At 36.5% G+C, this 22,276-nt stretch overlaps 1 protein-coding gene across 2 annotated transcripts in view; it reads left to right on the forward strand.

Annotated features, from left to right (window-relative positions):
- The window catches only part of CASD1 (CAS1 domain containing 1), a 67,757-nt gene that overhangs the window by 21,472 nt on the left and 24,009 nt on the right, over window positions 1–22,276 (forward strand). For both annotated transcript variants that reach the window (XM_049893495.1, XM_049893496.1), the window contains 6 exons: window positions 210–254; window positions 1,277–1,339; window positions 8,675–8,719; window positions 9,161–9,284; window positions 19,049–19,263; window positions 21,483–21,905. In XM_049893495.1, coding sequence (XP_049749452.1) covers window positions 210–254; window positions 1,277–1,339; window positions 8,675–8,719; window positions 9,161–9,284; window positions 19,049–19,263; window positions 21,483–21,905 — 915 coding nt within the window. The remainder of the gene's footprint in view (window positions 1–209; window positions 255–1,276; window positions 1,340–8,674; window positions 8,720–9,160; window positions 9,285–19,048; window positions 19,264–21,482; window positions 21,906–22,276) is intronic.

Below are 22,276 nucleotides of genomic sequence, written 5' to 3' on the forward strand. Positions count from 1 at the left end.
TTTTTAAATGTCTGAGATATTGAAAATCATGTATAAACAATTTGCCTAATATCAGTTGTTTGTGGTATTCTATGCAGGTCTTTACCCCTTCAGGTTGTATACACATAGTTGGTGTTTGATGCTAAAGTAAATCAATAGAAGGAACTAATGGGAATTAGTTACTTAAAATTAATCTATGTAGTAATGTGTGTCTCCCTTTTTTATTGCAGCATGAAAACATTCCTTTTGAAGACAAGATTGCATCAGTTAAAGTTGTAAGTTCATTTAATAGTAAATTAAATGTTATAATGTTGAAACTATATTCATTGGTTAATTTATTTGCAGATTAGGTAATGTTTTGTACATCCTAAATATATTTTTGAGCATGGATAAGAATAGTAAGATAATACAATAAATTTTAAATAAATAATAAAAGAGTTGTAAAAATAGAAAATTTAGTGTCTCAAATTTCTGTCCAGGAAAAAATAATCTTGTGCATTAATTTGAAACTGGTACGTATTCAGGATTAACATTCATAAAAGAGTATCTGAATTTTCTGAATTCTCAATCACTGGAATTTCTTCTAGATACTGAGAATATAGTGGGGATCAAGACTAAATGTCCTTGACTTGATGGAGCTTGTACATCATTACAGTTCTCTACACACAATTACAAGTTGATAAGGATGGAAAAGGGGGAAAAGTGAGGTTTTAGGAGGGTTCAGAATGTAACATTTCTCCTTGAAGAAATGGTGTTTTAACTGATGCTTCAAAAATAAGTAGGGTTGCCCAGGCCCAGTGGAAGAGTTTAAAAGCATTGTAGGCAGAAGGAACAGTATGTGCACAAAAACCTGGAGGAAAAGGAGCAGTTAGAGCATTCCAGGAGCTGAATGAGCATCAAAAGAGCACATAGAGAGCAAGGAAGAAAGTGGCAGGAGAAAAGGCAGAAGGGAAAGGCAGAGGCTAGATCCTGTACCTTCCTAGCAATCCTAAGGACTTTGGATTTTATTTGAGGGCAGTTGAAAGCCCCTGAATATTAAAACAAGGATGTGGCAAGATCAGATTTAAATTTTTAATGATTGCTCTGGTTAAAAAGTGGAGATAGGTTAGGAGAAGGCAAAAGTGAGTGCGAGAGGTATTATTGTAAAGTTTGCCAAATTGCAAAGGGAGATGAAGGTGTCTTAAACAAGGTGGTATTTTATTTTTAAGCACTCTGTAAGAGATAAGTTGATGTTTATTATTAATGGTAGATACATCAGTTTCTGACTTTTTCTTTTCTTCTTACATTTCTCTTTTAGGATTTTCTGTGGCACCCAGAAGTTAATGGTTCTATGAAACAATGTATCAAAGTGTGGACTGAGGTCTGTATTTGAAAATACATATAGACCTTTCTGGAGTCCTGGTGGTGCAATGGTTAAGCATTTGGCTGCTAACCAAAAGGTCGGCTGTTTGAATCCACCAGCCACTCCTTGGAAACCCTATGGGGCAGTTCTAATCTCTCCTATAGGGTTTCTATGAGTCAGAATTGACGCTAGTTTGGTTTTATTTTTCTAATAGGCCTTTCTGATTTGGAGCAATCAGATTTTAAAACCTCATGAGCATCCATTAACTTTCTTCTCCTTACTCACCTGTCCTAGTCTCCTGTACTTCATACCCAACTTCCTGATAGCAACTAAACAGTGCTGGACTGAGTCTACACTTAACTGAGAGGAGAAATTGTTGATCCACTTCCTGTTGCCCACTACTACCATTCTAACCCTAAAGCACATTATGCTCCTTTCCAGACTTAACCTTTTTTTATTACTGCTGAAGCTTAGCTAACTGAAACCCAGGTAATCCTTATAGCACATGTGTACATTCTCTTGAGCATTTTTCCACTTTTTCCTTCAAACTTATGCCCAGATACTTCAGGAAATGTCTTCTTTTTTTTTTTTAAGTAGCCTGTTTTCTTCCCGTTTATCATTACATTTGTGACCCAAAAGAAAAGCCTAATAAGCTTTTCACTCATAATGTGTGAAGGTAAATTAGATATAAGCAGCAAGCATGCTGTTAACCTCAGAAAACCCGTTGGTTCTCACAGGTCCACTTTAGAGTCTCCTCATTGTCTCTGTGTAGCTCCTTGTCAGTTCTTTAATTAAACCTATATTCTTTCCCAGAGGCATTTGTATTTGTGATGGATAAAACAATATTCAATTTTGTTGACCTTGTTTTGTTTAATTATGCTGCAATGGTGTTTTTTGCTTCTTTTTGCACTAAATGTACTGTTTTTTTTGCACTAAATGTATTGCAAGTAATTGTACTATATTTTTTCCACTCAATGTACTGCAGCTACATCATACCCTAAATAGGCTTTTGTAGGATCCTGTGGGAACTTAGTCAACATTTCTAACATTATTTCTTTGAGAAGTGTGTTCATGTTTCCAAAAAGCAAACATGCAGACAATTTTTAGATTTCAACTTTCTGGTAAATTGGGGTCTGCACATACTGTGTTTTGTTTTTATTGATATGTTTAAAAATATCCACAAGTGTTACATTATTTGTATATTTAAAGTAACTTAAACAGATACTTCATATATGTGCTGGACTTGAGAGTATATTAATCAAAGTAGCAGAAATTCACTCTTCAACATCAGTACAGTATAATATATAAGTTCTGCAAGATAATAGAAAACCTTTAAGTTATTTACTAACCTGGCGATACGGTGCATATCCAAAGGTTCAGCTCTTATAATTTACTAAAATTGGTTTTTGGAGCTTTAGATTCTATCGTAAAACTCCTTATGATTGGTAGGAGAAAGGGAGAAAGGGAAAATTTAGCTTATTGAAGTAGATGACCAAAGATTTTTTAGTTGTTTTCATTCATTCAACAAGTATTTATTTATTAATTACTTCCATAGTAAGCTTCTAGATCCAGAGAATACAGAGGTTCACATTTTTATTACTATGTACTATGTGCTAGCTTTATGGTGGGTATTAGATGTGTGGTTAGGGGTTAGTAACAGTCTTAGCTCTCAAGAAATTTGCAGTTTAAGTCTAGTAATAGTGACTTACTGATGAATGATGATACAGTAAGGTGAAAGCTGACACAGAATTGAGCACAAAGAACTGTGAAAGGACCGCATGTATAGGCTCATTTAATGCCACTTGGGAGTGGTGAGAGTATATAGGTGATGGTCTAAGAATGCTTTTTAAAGGAGATCGCATTTCCAGAAGAACTATGGGTTAGTAAAAATATACTCGCTTACTAGAACAAACAGGCATAAAAGCAAAGTTGAATTTAGAGGACTCTTAAGTAGATTGTTATTCAATAACTATAAATCACCTGCCATATTCCAGGCACTAGGCTAGATGATATATATACTGGTTGACATGACAGAATTTCTCCCCTCAGAGAGCTTCTATGTGAGTGGCAGATAGAGGTAATTAAGCAAGCCCTGTGATAAGTGCCAAAATAGAGGAAGTACAGAATACAGATATTAGTACAGATTTTTATCAGCTGCTGCAGTCTGAAATTGATCTAACATGCAATCAGGATGCATTGATAATTACTGGTGATTGGAATGGGAAAGTTGGAAACAAGAATGATTGGTAGTTGGAAAATATGGCCTTGGTGATAGAAACAATGCCAGAGATCAAATGATAGAATTTTTCAAGACCAATGACATCTTCATTGCGAATACCTTCTTTCACCAACATAAACGGTGACTATGCACCTTGCCAGATGGAACACACAGAAATCAAATTGACCATATCTGTGGAAAGAGACGAGGGAAAAGCGCAATATCATCAGTCAGAACTAAGGCCAGGGCCCAATTGTGGAACAGACCATCAATTGCTCATATGTGAGTTCAAGCCGAAACTGAAGAAAATCAGAGCAAGTCCACGAGAGCCAAAATATGACCTTGAGTATATCTCACCTGAATTTAGAGACCATCTGAAGAATAGATATGACACGTTGGACACTAGTGACCGAAGACCAGACGAGTTGTGGAATGACAATAAGGACATCATACATGACGAAAGCAAGAGGTCATTGAAAAGACAGGAAAGAAAGAACAGACAGAGAGGGATGTCAGAGGAGACTCTGAAACTTGCTCTTGAATGTTGACCAGCAAAAGCAAAAGGAAGAAATGATGAAATAAAAGAACTGAACAGAAGATTTCAAAGGGCAGCTCGAGAAAACAAAGTATTATAATGACATGTGCAAAGAGCTGGAGATAGAAAACCAAAAGGGAAGACACACTTGGCATTTCTCAGGCTGAAAGGACTGAGAAAAAAATTCAGGCCTCAAGTTGCAATAGTGAAAGAGTCTATGGGGAAAATACTAAATGACGCAGGAAACATCAAAAGAAGATGGAAGGAATACACAGAGTCATTATACCAAAAAGAATTAGTCAATGTTCAGCCATTTCAAGAGGTGGCATATGATCAGGAACTGATGGTACTAAAGGAAGAAGCCCAAGCTGCTCTGAAGGCATTGGTGAAAAACAGAGCTCCGGGAATTGATGGAATATCAATTGAGATGTTTCAACAAGTGGATGCAGCGCTCGAGGTGCTCGCTTGTCTATGCCAAGAAATATGGAAGACAGCTTCCTGGCCAACTGACTGGAAGAGATCCATATTTATGCCTATTCCCAAGAAAGGTGATCCAACCGAATGCAGAAATTATAGAAAAAAAAAAATAGAACAACAGCATTAATATCACATGCAGGCAAGATTTTGCTGAAGATCATTCGAAAGTAGCTGCAGCAGTATATCGACAGGAACTGCCAGAAATTCAGGCTGGTTTCAAAAGAGGACGTGGAACCAGGGATATCATTGCTGATGTCAGATGGATCCTGGTTGAAAGCAGAGAATACCAGAAGGATGTTTACCTGTGTTTTATTGACTATGCAAAGGCATTCAACTGTGTGGATCATAACAAATTAGGGATAACATTGCAAAGAATGGAAATTCCAAAATGTTTAATTGTGCTCATGAGGAACCTTTACATAGATCAAGAGGCAGTTGTTTGGACAGAACAAGGGGATACTGAGTGGTTTAAAGTCAGGAAAGTTGTGCGTCAGGGTTGTATCCTTTGACCATACCTATTCAATTTGTATGCTGAGCAAATAATCTGAGAAGCTGGACTATATGAAGAAGAATGGGGCATCAGGATTGGAGGAAGACTCATTAACAATCTGCGTTATGCAGATGACACAACCTTGCTTGCTGAAAGTGAAGAAGATTTGAAGCACTTTTACTAATGATGATCAAAGACCCCAGCCTTCGGTATGGGTTGCACCTCAACATGAAGAAAACAAAAATCCTCACAACTGGACCAATAAGTGACATCATGATAAACAGAGAAAAGATTGAAGTTGTCAAGGATTTCATTTTACTTGGATCCATGATCAACATCCATGGAAGCAGCAGTCAAGAAATCAAAAGACGCGTTGCATTGGGTAAATCTGCTGCAAAGGACCTGTTTAAATTTTAGTGTTAAAAAGCAAAGATGTCACCCTGAAGACTAAGGTGCGCCTGACCCAAGCCGAGGTATTTTCAGTCACATCATATGCATGTGAAAGCTGGACAACGAATAAGGAAGACTGAAGAAGAATTGATGCCTTTGAATTGTGGTGTTGGCGAAGAATATTGAATATACCATGGACTGCCAAAAGAATGAACAAATCTGTCTTGGAAGAAGTACAACCAGAATGCTCCTTAAAAGCAGGATGGCAAGACTGCATCTTACATAATTTGGATATGTTGTCAGGAGGGACCAGTCCCTGGAGAAGGACATCATGCTTGGCAAAGTACAGGGTCAGCAGAAAAGAGGAAGACCCTCAACGAGGTGGATTGACACGGTGGCTACAACAGTGAGTTCAAGCATAGCAAGGATGGTATGCATGGCACAGGAACTGGCAGTGTTTCGTTCTGTTGTGCTTAGGGTTGCTATGAGTTGGAACCTCCTCAACGGCACCTAACAACAACAACAACACAGAATACAAAAGGTTTACAAAGGATGGACACTAAGTGTAATTTAAAGTTTTCAAAGCTGTTTTCAGATAAAGTGATCTCAAAGGGGGAACACTTGGAGTGAAAGGAGTTGGTCCATTCAAAGGAAATAGCTTTTGCAAAGATGCTAGAGTGTAGCTTATTCAGAAGATCACCAGCAATTGGAGCTAGAATACAAAGTGCTTCTTTGTATTTGGTTTTGGTTGTTCATTTCATGTGCTTCATTTTGGGGGGAGGTGATAAGAGATAAGGTAAGCAGATACTAGATTATGAATGATATTTTAAGCCATTTATAGGAGGTCAGATTTATTTCATTTATATCCATTTTTTTATTATTTCTAAATACTTCAGGATGTATTCCCTAAAAACAAGGACATTGGGTTGAATTTATTTTGAGGGTAGTGGAGAACCATTGAAGGGTTTCAGCAGAAAGATGAGATGTAGTGGGTTAGTGGTAGGACATTAGGCTAAATTGTGTAGAAACAGGCAATTTAGATTTAATCCTGTAGGTAAATGGAAGCCGTTAAGAGGTCTGAGCTACTTAGGTGGATTTTGGGAGTCTTGGTATGGATTGAGGCAATTTTGATGTCATGTGAGTAGAAGAGATGGAACAGGCAGAGAATTTGAGATTAAAGAGAAGAACTTGTGAGAAATGGAACTATGAAAAAGATACTGAGAAGGGGCAGTTAAAGGGGTGGGAACAGAAGCAAGAGAGAAAGGATTGTAAAATCACACACAGGGCGGGGGGTGGGGAAGAATTTTAAAAGGTGGATCGTCAGTAGCATCATTTTAGGAATTGGATAAGGTAGAATGAAGCTACAGGATTTGGCAATCCGGAGGTCATTAATAATCTCTGAGGGCAGTTTTAAGGGAATGGTGAAGGCCAAGTTAAAAAGACATGATAAATTAAGGCATCAATAAGAGGCGAAGAAATTGGCATAGAGAGGGAAAACTGCTCTTTCGATAGATCTGTTGGTTAAGGGTATGAAGACGAAAAATTTGAGAGTGATTCGAGGGTTGAAGGAAGATTTTTTTAAGGATAAAAAGATTCTGCAGTTTGTAGGTTGAGGGGAGGAAGGAAAGTGGAGAACGAAGATGAGGTTGGTAATACAGTAGTTGAAAGAGATACTTCATGAATCACAGTCCCAGAAATGAAAAGGGAGGGGATCTAGACATTCCTCTTGTCAAAGGAATGTAAACTGGGTGAGTATATAGATGAAGCTGTAAGGATCAAGGAAGGAAGGCAAGAACACAGACAAATTCTGTTTTGTCTAGGAAGTTTGAGAGACTTTCTGCTGAAAGTGAACGGGAGGAGGACAAAAGGGACCTGCATAAGGGAAAAAGGTTTCAGAAAACCACTATGAAGACTCAGAAACGGAACCACGTAGGAATGAGGAAAAGTAAAAAAAAAAAAATTTCATTAAAAAATTATCTAACAGTGTAAAATGAAGCACACTAGACTAGAAGCAGGGGTATTTGTGAAAGGAATATGGGTTTATCTTGCTATTTTTCTGTTTTCATACTTTACTATATAACCCTTTATAATTAGACAGTAACTCACTTTTATTTATATATGGGTCAGATTTTTTCCTAATTAAATTTCTTATTTTTAGTTGTTTCTTAAGCACATAATTGTAATATCAAGTTTTTGATGTGGTGGAAAATACACTGAACTTAGGAGTCAGAAGATTTCAGGTTTGGCTTTTTCCCTGCCAGGCCTTGGCAATACTCTATAAACCTTTCTGTTTCCTTGTTTTGTAAGATAGGTATAGTATCTTCCTTCCTACATCGCATGGTGGAAAGAATCTATATGAAAATGAGATGATTTAAGAGAAAGTATTTAGTAAATTACTAAAGTATTTAGTAAATTACTAACCAAACCCATTGCTCTTGAGTAGATTCTGACTCAGCAACCCTAAGGTCAGAGTAGAACTGCCCCATAGAGTTTCCAAGGAGTGGCTGGTGGATTCGAACTACCAACCTTTTGGTTAGCAGCCATAGCTCACCGTAGCTCTTAACCGCTGCACCTCCAGGGCTCCTAAATACTATATAATCAGTGGTATCATTATAGTACAGTTTGCATTTGGGTGTTGATGTCTACTTTTTTCCCCCACATTGTGGCCTACAATAATTATGAGTTTATTTGCTTAAATACATGTTGAATATAGCTTTCCTAAAAGACTGTAAGTTTCTTTAGGACACTGACCTTATACTAAATTGAACATTTCTACTGTGTGCCTTGTAGGCTTCCATAAATACTTCTTAATTGGCCAACATAATATGCTAGAGCTTTGCACCGAGCATTTCACTTAGAGTTCAGAATAATAGTAGGTCATATTAGATTTTAGGTTTTGTTTGTTTGAATGATTCTTTTTACTTTTAAGAATACCAAGGAATTAACCATACAAGCTGTGATAAGTTAAAAGGAATTGCATCCCCCCACTTTTTTTTTTTTTTAATACGGTGCTGATACCATCACTTTGAAGACTCTCGTCATGCTATCCTTTATAACCATGTAAGGTTTTAGGCACTGGATGCCTGTTCTGTTATAATGAGATCCAAGAAGAAAATCTAGAAAATTAAAACACATTTAGAAGAAAAAAGAACTTAAATTCTAATGAAAATACATAAATAATGTTACTTGTATCAATTCCCTTGACTAGATATTACATTATCATGAAGATTTTTTTCTCTATAGGATTCTGTTGCAAAGCCCCATATAATTGTAGCAGGAGCTGCCACAGTAAGTTACTAGCTATATTCTTATATAATGATTTTCTTTTTTCTTGTTAAGGATGAGCTAAGAAAGAGTATTTACTATATATAAATAGAATTCTTGATTGCACTTATATTTTAATTTCTATTGTAATTAATTGAACTGGTGAATTTTAATGAAAATATATAAGTGAATTTAGGAAATATGGTGTTAAATATTAGTATTATTTTCTCTCTAAAATTATATTTTTTAATGTTCTACATTTAAAAGTCTAATTTTATAGCAGCTTTTTCTGCTTTCATATATTTCATGAAAATCATTTAATCAACTGACTAAATTTTGTTTTAATATTGAATAAAAATGACAATTATCATAAAATAATTAACTTTGTATCTGTGAGGTAGATTATATACTTTAATTTTTCTGTAGTAAATACTGAATTAATTCTTAATTTTTACTTATTCTTAGTGGTCCATCAAGATTCACAATGGTAGCAGTGAAGCACTTGCCCAGTATAAAATGAACGTTACTTCCATAGCACCACTTTTAGAAAAATTGGCAAAGACTAGTGATGTTTATTGGGTCTTACAAGGTAAGGAATAAGTAATGAAAAAGTGTCATTTTATATGTATTTTGAGACATGGGTTTTTATTATCTCCTGTTTCAAGAAGCAGAATTGCTGTTTTGTGAAAAGAAATTATGAAATAAGGTTAGCAAGATTAGAATGAACCTGAGTTATTTGTTTCCTTTTTATGAATTTATGGAACAGACAGACTAATAAATATAATAAATAGAAAGTATCCTCTGAGGAGCCTTGGCAAGCAGAAAAACTACAGAGTATAACAAAGACTCCTAAAGGCAAATGAGATTTTTACCTCTGATTTCTTTTTTTCTTACAAATTCTATGTATTGTGATTGGGAAATAAATATATAGAAAAATTACTAATAAGTCTGTTTCATAATATTTGAATCACTGGAAGTAAGTATACTTTGGAACTGACAGAATGTCTTTAAATTCACGCTCTAAAAAAAAAATATGTATTTAAAAAAAATTTTTTTTAATGAAAATCTTTAAGAGAATGTAGACGTTAGGTTAACTCATTTCAAGAATTTATTGAATGGCCATTATTTAATGTCAAGCCCAATATGAAATGCCTTGGATATTTTAGCAATTTAAGTTGTTTGTCAGAAACTTTGTGTGTGTGTGTGTGTGTGCTTTACATGAAAGTTTACAGAGCAATTAGTTTCTTATTTAATAATTCATACACAGATTGTTTTGTGACATTGTTTGCAGTCCTCACAATGTGTCAATACTCTCCCCTTCCCCACCGCAGTTCCCTTTGTCCATCCGTCCATTTTTTCTATCCCTTCCTGCCTTCTTGTCTTTGCTTTTGGGCAGGTGTTTTCCATTTGGTCTCGTATACATGATTGAACTAAGAAGCACAGTCCTCATGTGTGCTATTGTTTTATAGACCTGTCTGGTCTTTGGCTGAAGGGTGAACATCAGGAGTGGCTTCAGTTCTGAGTTAAAGAAGTGCCTGGGACCATAATCTTGGGGTTCCTCCAGTCTCTATCAGACCAGTAAGTCTGGTCATTCTTTGTGAATTTGAAATTTGTTCTACATTTTTCTCCTGGTTTGTCTGGGGCCCTGCATTGTGATCCCTGTCAGAGCTGTCGGTGGTGACAGCTGGGAACTGCCTAATTCTTCAGGGGCAGGCTGGTGGAGGCTGTGGTTCATGTGGTCCATTAGTCCTTTGGACTGATATTTCCCTTGTGTCTTTGGTTTTCTTCATTATCCTTTTCTCTGGACAGGGTGGAACTAGATGTATCTTAGATGGTTGCTTACAAACTTTTAAGACCCTAGTTGCTACTCACCAAAGTTGGATGTAAAACATTTTCTTTATGAACTGTGTTATGCCAGTTGACCTGGATGACCTCCATGACCGTGGTCCCCAGCCCTCAGCCCCAGTAACACAGTCCTGCAGGGTGTTTGGATGTGTCTATGAAGCTTCTGTGACTTTGCCTTGGTCAAGTTGTGCTGTCTTTCCCTTCACCAAAGTTAACACTTATCTATTATCAATTAGTTATTTCCCCTCCCCAGCCATCCCCTTCCTCGTAACCTTTTCTTGAATTTTTATAATACTGGTTGGTCTCATCCAGTGTTTGTATCTTTTGTGATTAACTTATTTCACTCCATGTGATGCCCTCCAGATTCATCCATGTTGTGAAATATTTCGTGGCTCCATCATTGTTCATTATTGTAGCGTAGTATTCCATTGTGTGTATGTATCATAGTTTGTTTCTCCATTCATCTGTTGATGAGCTTTTAGGTTGTTTCCATCTTTCTGCTATTGTGAATAATGCTGCAGTGAACATTGGTGTGCATATGTCTATTCATGTTGACGGTTCTTATTTCTCTAGCATATATTCCTAGGAGTGAGACTGCTGGATTGTATGGTATTCTATTCCTGGCTTTTTAAGGAGGTGCCTTATAGTTTTCCATAGTGGTTGTACCATTTTATAGTCCCAGCAGCAGCGCATAAGAGTTCAAAATCTCCCCACAGCATCCCCAACATTTGTTATTTTCTGGGTTTTTTTTATTAGTACCCGTAATGTCAGGGTAAGATGGTATCTCATTGTAGTTTAGATTTGTGTTTGTCTAATGGCTAATGATCACGAGCGTTTCCTTGTGTGTCTATTAGCTGAATGAATGTCTTCTTTGGCGAACTGTCTGTTCATATCCTTTTCCCATTTTTTAAATTAGATTATTTGTCTTTTTGTTGTTGAGATGTTGCAGTATCTTATAGATTTTAGAGATTAGACCGTTGTCGGATATGTCATAGCCAAAAATTTTTTTCTCAATCTCTAGGTTCTCTTTTTACTCTTTTGGCAAAGTCTTTTGATGAGCATAAGTGTTTAATTTTTAGGAGCTCCCAGTTATATAGTTTATCCTCTAGTGTTTATGCATTGTTAGTTGTGGTTTGTGTCTTATTTATACCATATATTAGGGACCCTAGAGTTGTCCCTGTTTTTTCTTCTATGATCTTTATCATTTTAGGTTTTATATTTAGGTCTTTGATTCATTTTGGGTTAGTTTTTGTGTATGATGTGAGGTATGGGTCCTCTTTTTTTTTTACAGACTAACATCCAGTTTTGCCAGCACCATTTGTTAAAGAGACTGTCTTTTCCTCCAGTTAATGGGCTTTGGGCCTTTTTCAAAGATCAGTTGACTGTAGGTGGATGGATTTACATCTGGGTTCTCATTTCTGTTTGGTTTGTCTATGTGTCTGTTGTTGTACCAGTACCAGGCTATTTTGACTACCATGGCTGTATAGTAGTTCCTGAGATCAGATAGTGTGAGGCCTCCAAATTTGTTCAATAATGGTTTACTTTTCTGCGGCTTCTTCCTTTCCATATAAAGTTACTGATTAGTTTTTCCATCTCGTTAAAGAATGCTGCTGGTAATTGGATTGGGATTGCATTGTATCTGTAGAGCACTTTCGGTAGAGTTGTCATTTTTACAATGTTGAGTCTTTCCTATCCCTGAGCATGGTATATTTTTCCATTTATGTAGGTCTCCTTTGTTTTCTTGCAGTAGTGTTTTGTAGTTCCCTTTGTATAGATTCTTTAAGTCCCTGGTTAGTTTTATTCCTAAGTTTTTTTTTTTTTTAGGGGCTATTATAATGGTATTTTCTTGATTTCCTTTTTGAAGTTCTGTTTGTTGGTGTATAGGAATCGAAGTGATTTTTGTATGTTGGTCTTTTATCCTGCTACTCTGCTGAATCTTTCTAGTCCAGTAATTTTCTTGTGGAACCTTTGGGATTCTTTATGTATAGTGTTATATCATCTGTGCATAGGGATAGTTTTATTTCTTCCTTTCCAATTTGGATGCCCTTTATTTCGTTTTCTTGCCTTTTTGCTCTAGCTAGGACTTCCAGCACAATGTTAAATAGGAGTGGTGATAAAGGGCATCCATGTCTTGTTCCCATTCTCAGGGGGAAGGTTTCAGCCTTTCTCCATTGAGAATGATGTTGGTTGTTGTCTTTGTATAGATGCCGTTTGTAATATTGAGGAATTTTCCTTCTGTTCCTATTTCATTGAGAGTTTTTATCGGGCATAGATGTTGGACTTTATCAAATGTCTTTTCTGCATCGATCGAGATGGTCAAGTGATTCTTCTCTTTTGTTCTATTTATGTGGTAGATTGTGTTGATTGATTTACTAATGTTGAACCATCCTTGCATAAAAAAAGAAAAAAATTGTTTTGTTGTGTTATTTTTTTGTTATGATGCTAAATTCTATTGGCTAGAATTTTACTGAGAATTGTTGCATCTGTATTCCTGAGAGATGCCAAACTAAAACGAAACCTGTTGCCATCAGGTGGATTGCTACCTATAGTGACCTTAGAGGACAGAGTAGAACTGCCCCATAGGGCTCCCAGGAGACAGCTGGTAGATTTGAACTGCTGACCTTTGGTTAGCAGCTGTAGCACTTAACTACTGCGCTACGAGGGGTCCTTATGAGAGATATTGGTCTCTAATTGTCTGTTTTTTGTGGTATCTTTGCCTGGCTTTGCTATCAGCTTATGCTGGCTTCATAGAATGAATTTGGGAGTATTCCTTCCATGTCTGTGCTCTGAAATAGTTTGAGCAGTACTATTGTGAGCTCTTCTCTGAATGTTTAGTAGAATTCTGTGAAGCTGACTGGGCCAGGGATTTTATTTTGGGGAGTTTTTTTTTTTTTTTTTTCCTCTTCAATTTCTTCTCTTGTTATGGTTCTGTTCAGATTTTCTGTCTAAGTTTCTGTTAGTTTAGGTAGGTAGTGTAGAAATTTATGCATTTCCTCGAGGTTCTCAAATTTGTTGGAGTGCAATTTTTCATAGTGTTCTGTTATGATCCTTTTTATTTCAGTTGGGTCTCTTGTAATGTCCCCTATCTCATTTCTTATTTGGGTTATTTTTTTCCTCTTTTGTTTTTCTCTTGTCAGTTTGGCCAGTGGTTTGTCGATTTTTGTTGATCTTTTCAAAGAATTAGTTTTTGGTCTTGGTGATTTTTATATTGCTTTTTTGTTCTTTGGATCATTTATTTCACTCTAATCTTTATTATTTCCCTTCTTCTGGAGCCTGTGGGGTACTTTTGCTGTTCCCTTTCCATTTGTTTGTGTTATAGGGCTAACACTTTGATTCTGGCCTGACCTTTTTCGATATGTACGTTTATTACTATAAATTGAGCACTGCTTATGCTGTGTCCCAAAGATTTTGGTGTGATATGTTTTCTTTATCATTTGATTCTGGGAATTTTTTGATTCCCTCTTTGATTTCTTATATTACCCACTTGTTTTTTAAGGAAGGTGTTATTCAGTTTCCATGGATTTGATTTTTTCCTTTGCTCTTCCTGTTATTGATTTCTAGTTTTATGGCATTGTGATCAGAGAGAATGTATTTTTTTTTTTTTTTTTGGATTTTATTGTGGGTTGCTTTGTGGGCTAAAATGTGGTCTATTCGGGAGAATGTTCCATGTGCATTGGAAAAGAGTGTATATTTTTCTGTTGTTCGGTATATTTTTCTTTTGTTGGGTAGAGTATATATGTCTATGAGGTCATGTTGTTTGATTTTGGGCTTTAGATCTTTTGTGTCATTGTTAAATTTCTTTCTAGATGTTCTGTCCCTTACTGAGAGGGGTGTGTTGAAGTCTCCTAATATTATTGTGGAACTATTTATTTCTCTTTTCAGTGCTATTAGAGTTTGGATTATATATTTTGGAGTGCTATTTTTTTTTTTTATTGTGCATAGATATTTATTAAGGTTATGTCTTCTTGGTGGATTGTTCCTTTAATCGTTATGTAATGTCCTTATTTGTCTTTTGTTGTTGATTTTGTCTTGAAGTCTATTTTATCTGAGATTAGTATTGCCACTCCTGCCCTTTCTTGATTATCATTTGTTTGATTTCTTTTTCCCACCCTTTGATTTTTAATATATTTATGTTTTTGTGTCTAAGGTGTGTCTCTCATAGACAGTATACTTATGAGCCTTTTTTTTTAAAAGCATTTTGCCATTCTCTGTCTCTTTATGGGTATATTTAAACCATTTACTTTTAGCGTGATTATTGATAGGTTTGAGTTTGTTGCTGTCATATTGTTGTACTTGTTTTTGTTGTGCTGACTTTTTTTGGTTGTTGTCGTTGTTCCTCTTAATGTCCTGTGCTGAGTTCCTTTTGTTTGTGGATTTTACTTTTCATTTCGTTATTGTAGATTTTGTGTTCACTGAGTCTATGTTTTTCTTCTTTTTTATTCTGATGAGTAGGTTTGTTAACTTTCTTTGTGGTTACCTTGAAATACCCTTATTCTCCTAATTTTCCACCAGTATTTTATTACTTGATATTGTCTTCACTTCCTCTGCATTTGAAAGTTGTATTCCTACACTGTTTATTGCTCCCTTTTATTGTTTTGATGTTGTCGTCTTTTACAGATTGATACCCTGTTTCCCTGTTTTAAGTTTTTTAGCCTTGTTTTATTATTGAGAGTTCTTTACCTAGTTTGGTATCTGGCTGATGCTTTCCTGTGTGCTAGACTCCGGTTGTTGTTTGATGTTGTTAATTCTCTAACCAAAGGACTCCCTTTAATAATTCTTGTAAGTTTGTTTTGGTTTTTAGAAATTCCCTTAATTTCTGTTTAATCCTAATTTTGTCATCATATTTGAGAGAGAGTTTTGCAGAATATATTATTCCTGGATGGCAGTTTTTTCTTTCAAGATTTTTTATATGTCATCCCATTGTCTTCTTCCCAGCATAGTTTCTGCTGAGTAATCAGAGCTTAGTCTTATTGTTTCCCCTATATAAGTGACTTTGCATTTTTCTCAAGGTACTTCCAGATTTTTTCTTCGTCTTTGGTTTTGGCAAGTGTGTTTATAATACGTCTTGGTACTTTCTTTTGGGGTCTATCCTATACTGGGTTCGTTGAGCTTCTTGGATGGCCAGCTTTTCATCTTTCTTGATATTTGGGACGTTTTCTGCCAACAAATCTTCAACAATCTTCTCTGTGTTAACCATTTACTGTACCTGTTCTGGAACTCTGATCATGAGTAAATTTTTGCTCTTGCTTGTGTCCTACATAATTCTTAGTTTTTTTTTTTCCTTCATTCTTTTCTCTGATTTTTCCTGGAAAAAAAAAAGAAGTGACATCCATGGATTTGTCTTCAGTCTGGCTGATTCTGTCTTCCATTGTTTCAGATTCGCTCCTAAGTCGTTCTAATGAGTTGTCCATTTCTGAAATGTTGTGGTTTATCTTTTGGTTGTTTAGTTTCTGTTTTGGTATGATTTCTAATTATTTATTTTGATGTTTTGTTCACATATTATTTTCCCGAATTCTTCTATTGCTTTGTCTGTGTTTTCCTTGATTTTGGCTGTTTTCATTGGTTTTGTCTATGTTTTCTATGAATTTGTCTATTTTTTCCTTGGTTTTGTCTGTTTTCCTTGGTTGATCTCTTTCCTAATCTCTTGGAGTGCCTAAATATTAGTGTTTTGAATTCTATAAAAAAAAAAAAAAAAATTTTTTTTTTCTTTTTTTTCTTCTACCAAAAGGTCATTTGTTTCTTTATTTTGGTCACTTGCTGGAGCCATCTTGTCCTGCTTTTTTATATGTTGTAAATGTTTATTGTCTACTGCCTCTGAGATATTAAGGTATTATTTTCTATATTTATTGATTGGACATTCATTTGTTTTATCCTTTTTTATTTTCTTTTGATATGTCAGTGCAGGTAGGCCAGGCATGTTTTACTCCTTGTTCATCTGTAGGCATGATAATTCTCACTACCTTGTCCTTGTGAGCAGGGCAGCAGCAGATGAGGAGCACCTGCTTCACTCTACACTGGTTTGGCAAGGTGGCCAAGGGCAGACTGGCGGGTGCGTCTACTGATGTTGGTCCAGCGGTGTGGGAGAGTTCATAGCTCCTTGCCAGATAGGCCTGGGTGTCAGACATGGAGTTATACAGGCTCATTTCCCACCATTTGGCAGCTAGTCAAGTGCTGGAGGGACAGTACAGGTCCAGTGTGGTGGCAGGCTTGAGTACCATTGATGTTCTAGTCACGGCAGCATATTAGGGGCCTGTTGGAAGGACGAGCTGATGTACAGGGCTAAGTGAGTGGGAGAAAGAAAAGAAGAGATTGGGAAAGAGAACAAAAGAATAAATTAAAAAAGGGTAGCTGTCAGATAGGGATTGGGCAGGCCTCGGAGCCAGCAGGAAAGGGGGGAAGGTGGCATATGAGGCTAGGTTGGAAGTATTAAGAAAGAAATTAAGCAAGTGGCAATGTAGTGGGGGGTGGGTGGACCTGGGGCAGTGGTGGGCCAGTGGCTCTGTAGCAGTGGTGGTAGGGCAGGGTCTGGCAGCATGATGGGGAGGTAGTACATGGAGCTAGGTTGGAAGGAGTAGCAAAAGGAAGAAAGAGAAGAAGGAAAAAAAAATGGCAGCACAGTGGGGGCTGATAAGTGGGAGTGGGTGGACCTGAGGGCCAGTTGGAAGGGAGGGGATGTGATGTATGGAGTTAGGTTGGAGGGAGAAAAGAAAGAAGAGAAACTAACAAAAGCAAAAAAAAAAAAGTGTGGCAGGAGCCATCAAGTAGGGGTGGGGCAGGCCTGGGCTGACCATGGGCCAGTCAAGGCGGCAACATGTGGCCTAGCAAGAAGGGGTGGAGGAGGCGTATGGGACTAGGTGGGAGGAAGAAAGGGAAAAAGAGAAAAAAAAAAATGGTGCAGTGGGAGCTGGTGTGTGGATGTGGTATGGATCCAGGGTGTCCATGGGCTGGTGTCTCTCTATCAGAGCTGCATGGCATATTCCATCGGGGAGGGGTGTAGGTGATGAATGGGGCTAGGTGGGAGGCAGGTAGAAAGGGATAAGAAGAAAAAAATGGAGTAGTGGGAAGGGGTGGGGTGGACCTAGGATGCTGGCAAACCTGTGTCTCTCTAGCTGAGCAGTTCAGTGTTGCCTGTCAGGTAGGGTGGAGGTGGTGGGAGGGGCTAGGTAGGAAGGAAAAAGGAAAAGAAGAAAGAAGGGGAACAAAAGGTGCAGCAGGAACCAGCAGGTGGAGGCAGGGTAGACCTGGGGTATCAGCAGGCCAGTAGCTCTCTAGCCAAGTAGTGCAGTGTGGCCCAATGGGAAGGGGTGCTGGTGGAGTATGGGGCAGAAGATATGAGAGGTGGGAAAGCATGTTTCTCTGGTTACCGGGTGCTCTGTCTCCTCTTGGGAGCTCAGTAAAGTTGCCTGCCCATATTCCCTGACCAGGGTCATTGCTGGCTGTGTTCTAAATTAGCAATGAATAGCGATGAATGCAACACAGCATTGCTAATTTAGAACACAGCCAGCAATGACCCTGGTCAGGGAATGTGGGAGCACTGGGTTTGGTTTTTTGGTTTGGTGTTGCATTAGGTGGCAGGGGACCTCCACTCTGTAGCTTTCCTTGTTCTCTGTTCTCCATCAGTTTCTTCTTCCATTTGGTGCTCGATCTAGTTCTTTATCCCTTCATTTGATTCTTAGGGTTCCAGGATTGTCGTTTGTATCTGTTTTTGTTTTACTTAGTTTTTTTTTTTTTTTTTTTTTAGTTTTTTACGTCTTTGCTGCAGAGGGACAACATAGTGTACTGGTCTTAGCACCATGTTGGCTCTGCTTCTGTCAGAAACTGTTAGGATTATTTCCAAGTTGAAATGTCAAGCTGAGAGGAATAATAAGGTGTGGTGACAGTCTGGTCCACAATTCCTATTTTATTTACAGACTTATTGTTGTACTCTCTGTTAGTAATATGAGGAAAGTTAAAATTTAAATTTGTTACCGACTCAATGGCACTAGGTTTGGTTTTTTTTTTATAGTAAGTGATAAATAAACAAACCTTGATCCTCAATAATGTTACCTTTTAATTGGGTGAGTAAAGTTCACAGGATTAAGCAGGAGAAGAAAAGATTGGCTGGTATTTTTAATTAGACAGTCTTTTATATCCAGTTTTAATTTACTGTTTACTCAATGTAACCCAGCATCTAAAGGTTTTAAATTCTTAAGACACATTAGAGCATAAAACTGCTTCTCCAAAGCTGTGTACATGATAGAGACGAGGAATAAAAGTTCTTTAAACTTTTATATTGATTTAATTAAAAATTAATTGCCTTAAAATTGATTGACTTAAAAATTGAATATAAGATAGGAAATCTATTGCAAATCTGGGCCAACTTTATGTAAAAAGGAATTTTTAGATGCCTGAAACCATCTGGACTTTAAGGACAAAATATGAAATGGGGTTTAGTTAAACTTGCATCATCACAATGTCTACTAATTGGACTTTTTTAAATGTGCTGTTAAAAATATATTTCATATACAGATCCTGTTTATGAAGATCTGTTAAGTGAAAATAGAAAAATGATCACTAATGAGAAGATTGATGCCTACAATGAAGCTGCAGTCAGTATTTTGAATAGTAGCACCAGAAATTCAAAATCAAATGTTAAGATGTTCAGTGTTTCCAAATTAATTGCTCAAGAAACTATCATGGAATCTGTGGATGGCTTACATCTTCCTGAATCAAGCAGAGAAACTGTAAGAATTCTTTATCTCTCAGTAGATAGGGAATATGATATCTAATTGGTTATAGTTACAGTCACTATAAAAAGGTTATAAGTAATTTCTTTTTCTGCAACCCTAATTCTTTTTTCTAATTACTTGTATTTAGCCTATCTAAAGATAGATCTAGAAATAATTTTGTTTTCCATCACCTAGGTAAATATATAAGAAGTGACAGATTTAGTGTACTCTTAAGAGAGAGAAAGAAGTTATGGGAGGGAGAAATGAAAATTCATTTATTGTGAGTCACTTTTTTTTATTTTGGTGAAAATATACATGACAAAACATACACCCATTCAACAGTTCCTACACATACACTTCACATTTGTGTCACTGCTCTGATTATCACAACCCACATTGCTTCACCACCATTAAGTCTGGGTTCCATAACAATTCGAAGTTCTATTCCACGTTTTTCCTCCTTTGATCTGGATCCAACTATTGAGCCCTTGATCAAAATGTTCAATAACAATAGCCAGGCACCATCCATTTCTTCTACTGTCATGGCAAAGGAGATTCATGGAGGCAATTAGACCTCCATTCCTGGGTTTCTTTCTTCCTCTGCTGCTCCAGGGTAATAGAGACCCGTTTGTTGTATCTGGGGTGGCTACTCACATGAGTTACTCTTAACATATATATTCTCCTAAGGTTATAAGTCCTCAGCACACTAATGTTTAAAAACAACTGCTTTATGTTTTATATAAGATTAGGCTTATAAGAATAGGCTTAAGCACATATTTTTTTTAAATCACAGTATATTGTCTATTACTTTTTTGTACCTCTTATACCCTATACATTATTCAAGGTACAGTAGATTCTCAACATTTCCAAGATGACTGACAGAAAGGAATTTAGGTTAAGAAAATTGCATTATTACACATTTTCAGTGATATTAAAACATATTATTTAGCATTATTGATGTTTGTAGAGCAGTGGCCACTTTTTGGGAGCATAACCCCCTCGAGTATCAGATAAAAAACAAATGTTCAGTTCCCTTCTTACAGAAAAACACATTACATATATACGCAGTTGTAGATATACTTTAAGGAGCTTCATGGACCTAGCCTAGAAGAAAGTTAAGAACTTTGATATGGAGTCTATAGATGACTATCTGCAGGAATGCCAGACACAGAACCTCCTGAAGTCTCAGGGCTAAAAGGGTGAGATTTTCTGAACATTTGAGTACTTTGAAAGTTTAGGCTTGATAATATCATCTAGAGTCCCTCAGATGCCTAAACTGTAAAATTTTTATAAAACTAGAGTTTGACTGAACCTTCAACTAGACAGAATTGTGACAGTTAGCTTACCTAGAATACTTTTATTATTATCAAACCATGTCGATGATTCACCATTTTAAGTAACATCAGAAATCATGAAACAGTAGAATCCTAAGTGGTCTATAAGCTGTAAACAAAATGAAAGGTATATTACAAATATTGCTAGCTGGAAGTTAATTCACCCCCAGTGGCAGTTTTTCTGCATTCTTCTTTCACATGTAATGACTGAGACTCGGTTTTAAATATCCTAGTATCTTCTGTTTTGAAAGTCTGCTAATTAAAATTCTTCAGTCCTTGACATCTGTCAATATTTTTTAAACTGAAGGTCGTCCAAAGCCATTCTATACAAAAAAAAAAAAAAAACCCCACTGCTGTCAAATCAGTTCCGACTCATAGCGACCCAATAGGACAGAGTAGAACTGCCTCATAGGGTTCCTAAGGCTGTAAGTCTACTGAAGCGGGCTGCCACATCTTTCTCCTGCGGAGCGGCTGGTGGGTCCAAACTGCCAACCTTTTGATTAGCAATAGAGTGCTTTAAACACTGTGCCATCAGGGCTCTTCTCATGATGCATTAATAGCCATGAAATCAGTATTAAAAAAAAAAAAATAGAGTAGAAAAATGTCAGGGTACATTAAAAATAGTAACAATAGGTACAGTTTCCTATATGTGTGTTCCAGGTCTTGTTGTAAAGTGAATTCCTTGTTGTGGGTCATAGTCAGAAGAGTTTGAAAAACCCTGAACTAGCTCTTACAGATTGAAGGAATAATATTATTTGTAGGAGTATTTGGGAAATGGTAGCAAAAAGTACAAAAGCATTTTGGTTTCAGTGTTGAAAATTGGCAGTATTCACAGGAGAAAATCTAATGTGAAATACATTACTGACAGGATAATAACCAAATAATTTGATTTGTTCACAGAGTGCAATGATTCTTATGAACGTGTATTGCAATAAGATTTTGAAGCCTATAGATGGTTCCTGTTGTCAACCTCTGCCTCCTCTTACCCTCATGCAGAAGCTAGCTGCTTGCTTTTTCACCTTATCTATTATTGGATATCTAATTTTTTATATAATTCATCGTAATGCTCATCGGAAGAGTAAGCCATGTACTGATTTGGAAGGTGGAGAGGAAAAGAAAAATATTATCAATATCCCTGTGTCTCCATTGGAAATACTTTTACAGTCTTTCTGCAAACTTGGCCTAATTATGGCTTATTTCTACATGTGTGACCGTGCAAATCTATTTATGAAGGAAAACAAATTTTATACGCATTCATCTTTCTTTATTCCAATTATCTACATCTTGGTTTTGGGAGTATTTTACAATGAAAATACTAAAGAGGTAAGAATAATTTTCTTTTTAGTTTATGTTAGTCTTCTTACCTCATTACAAATTCTACACAAAAGAAATAGTATCATTCATTTCTCATTCCAGAAAACACAAAGGAATATTGCTGTTATAATTCACTTAGTGTTGCTTTTTAGGAACAGTTTAGAGGAAGTTCAGAAAGTCGACATGAGGATTGTTGACAAGTTAGAAAATATGATGTGAAAAAGATGTCATGATTTAGTGTTATTTTTGCCTTCTTGGGGATAGAGAAGTAGAGGTACTCCTGGTTTTATGATGGTCTTTAAGATTAGAATTATAAATTAAAAATATATTAACAAATGCCTATATGTACAAACATACATATCTTTACAGATAGACATATA

Source organism: Elephas maximus, chromosome 8 (genome assembly GCF_024166365.1).
Source record: "Elephas maximus indicus isolate mEleMax1 chromosome 8, mEleMax1 primary haplotype, whole genome shotgun sequence".
NCBI lineage: Eukaryota > Metazoa > Chordata > Mammalia > Proboscidea > Elephantidae > Elephas > Elephas maximus.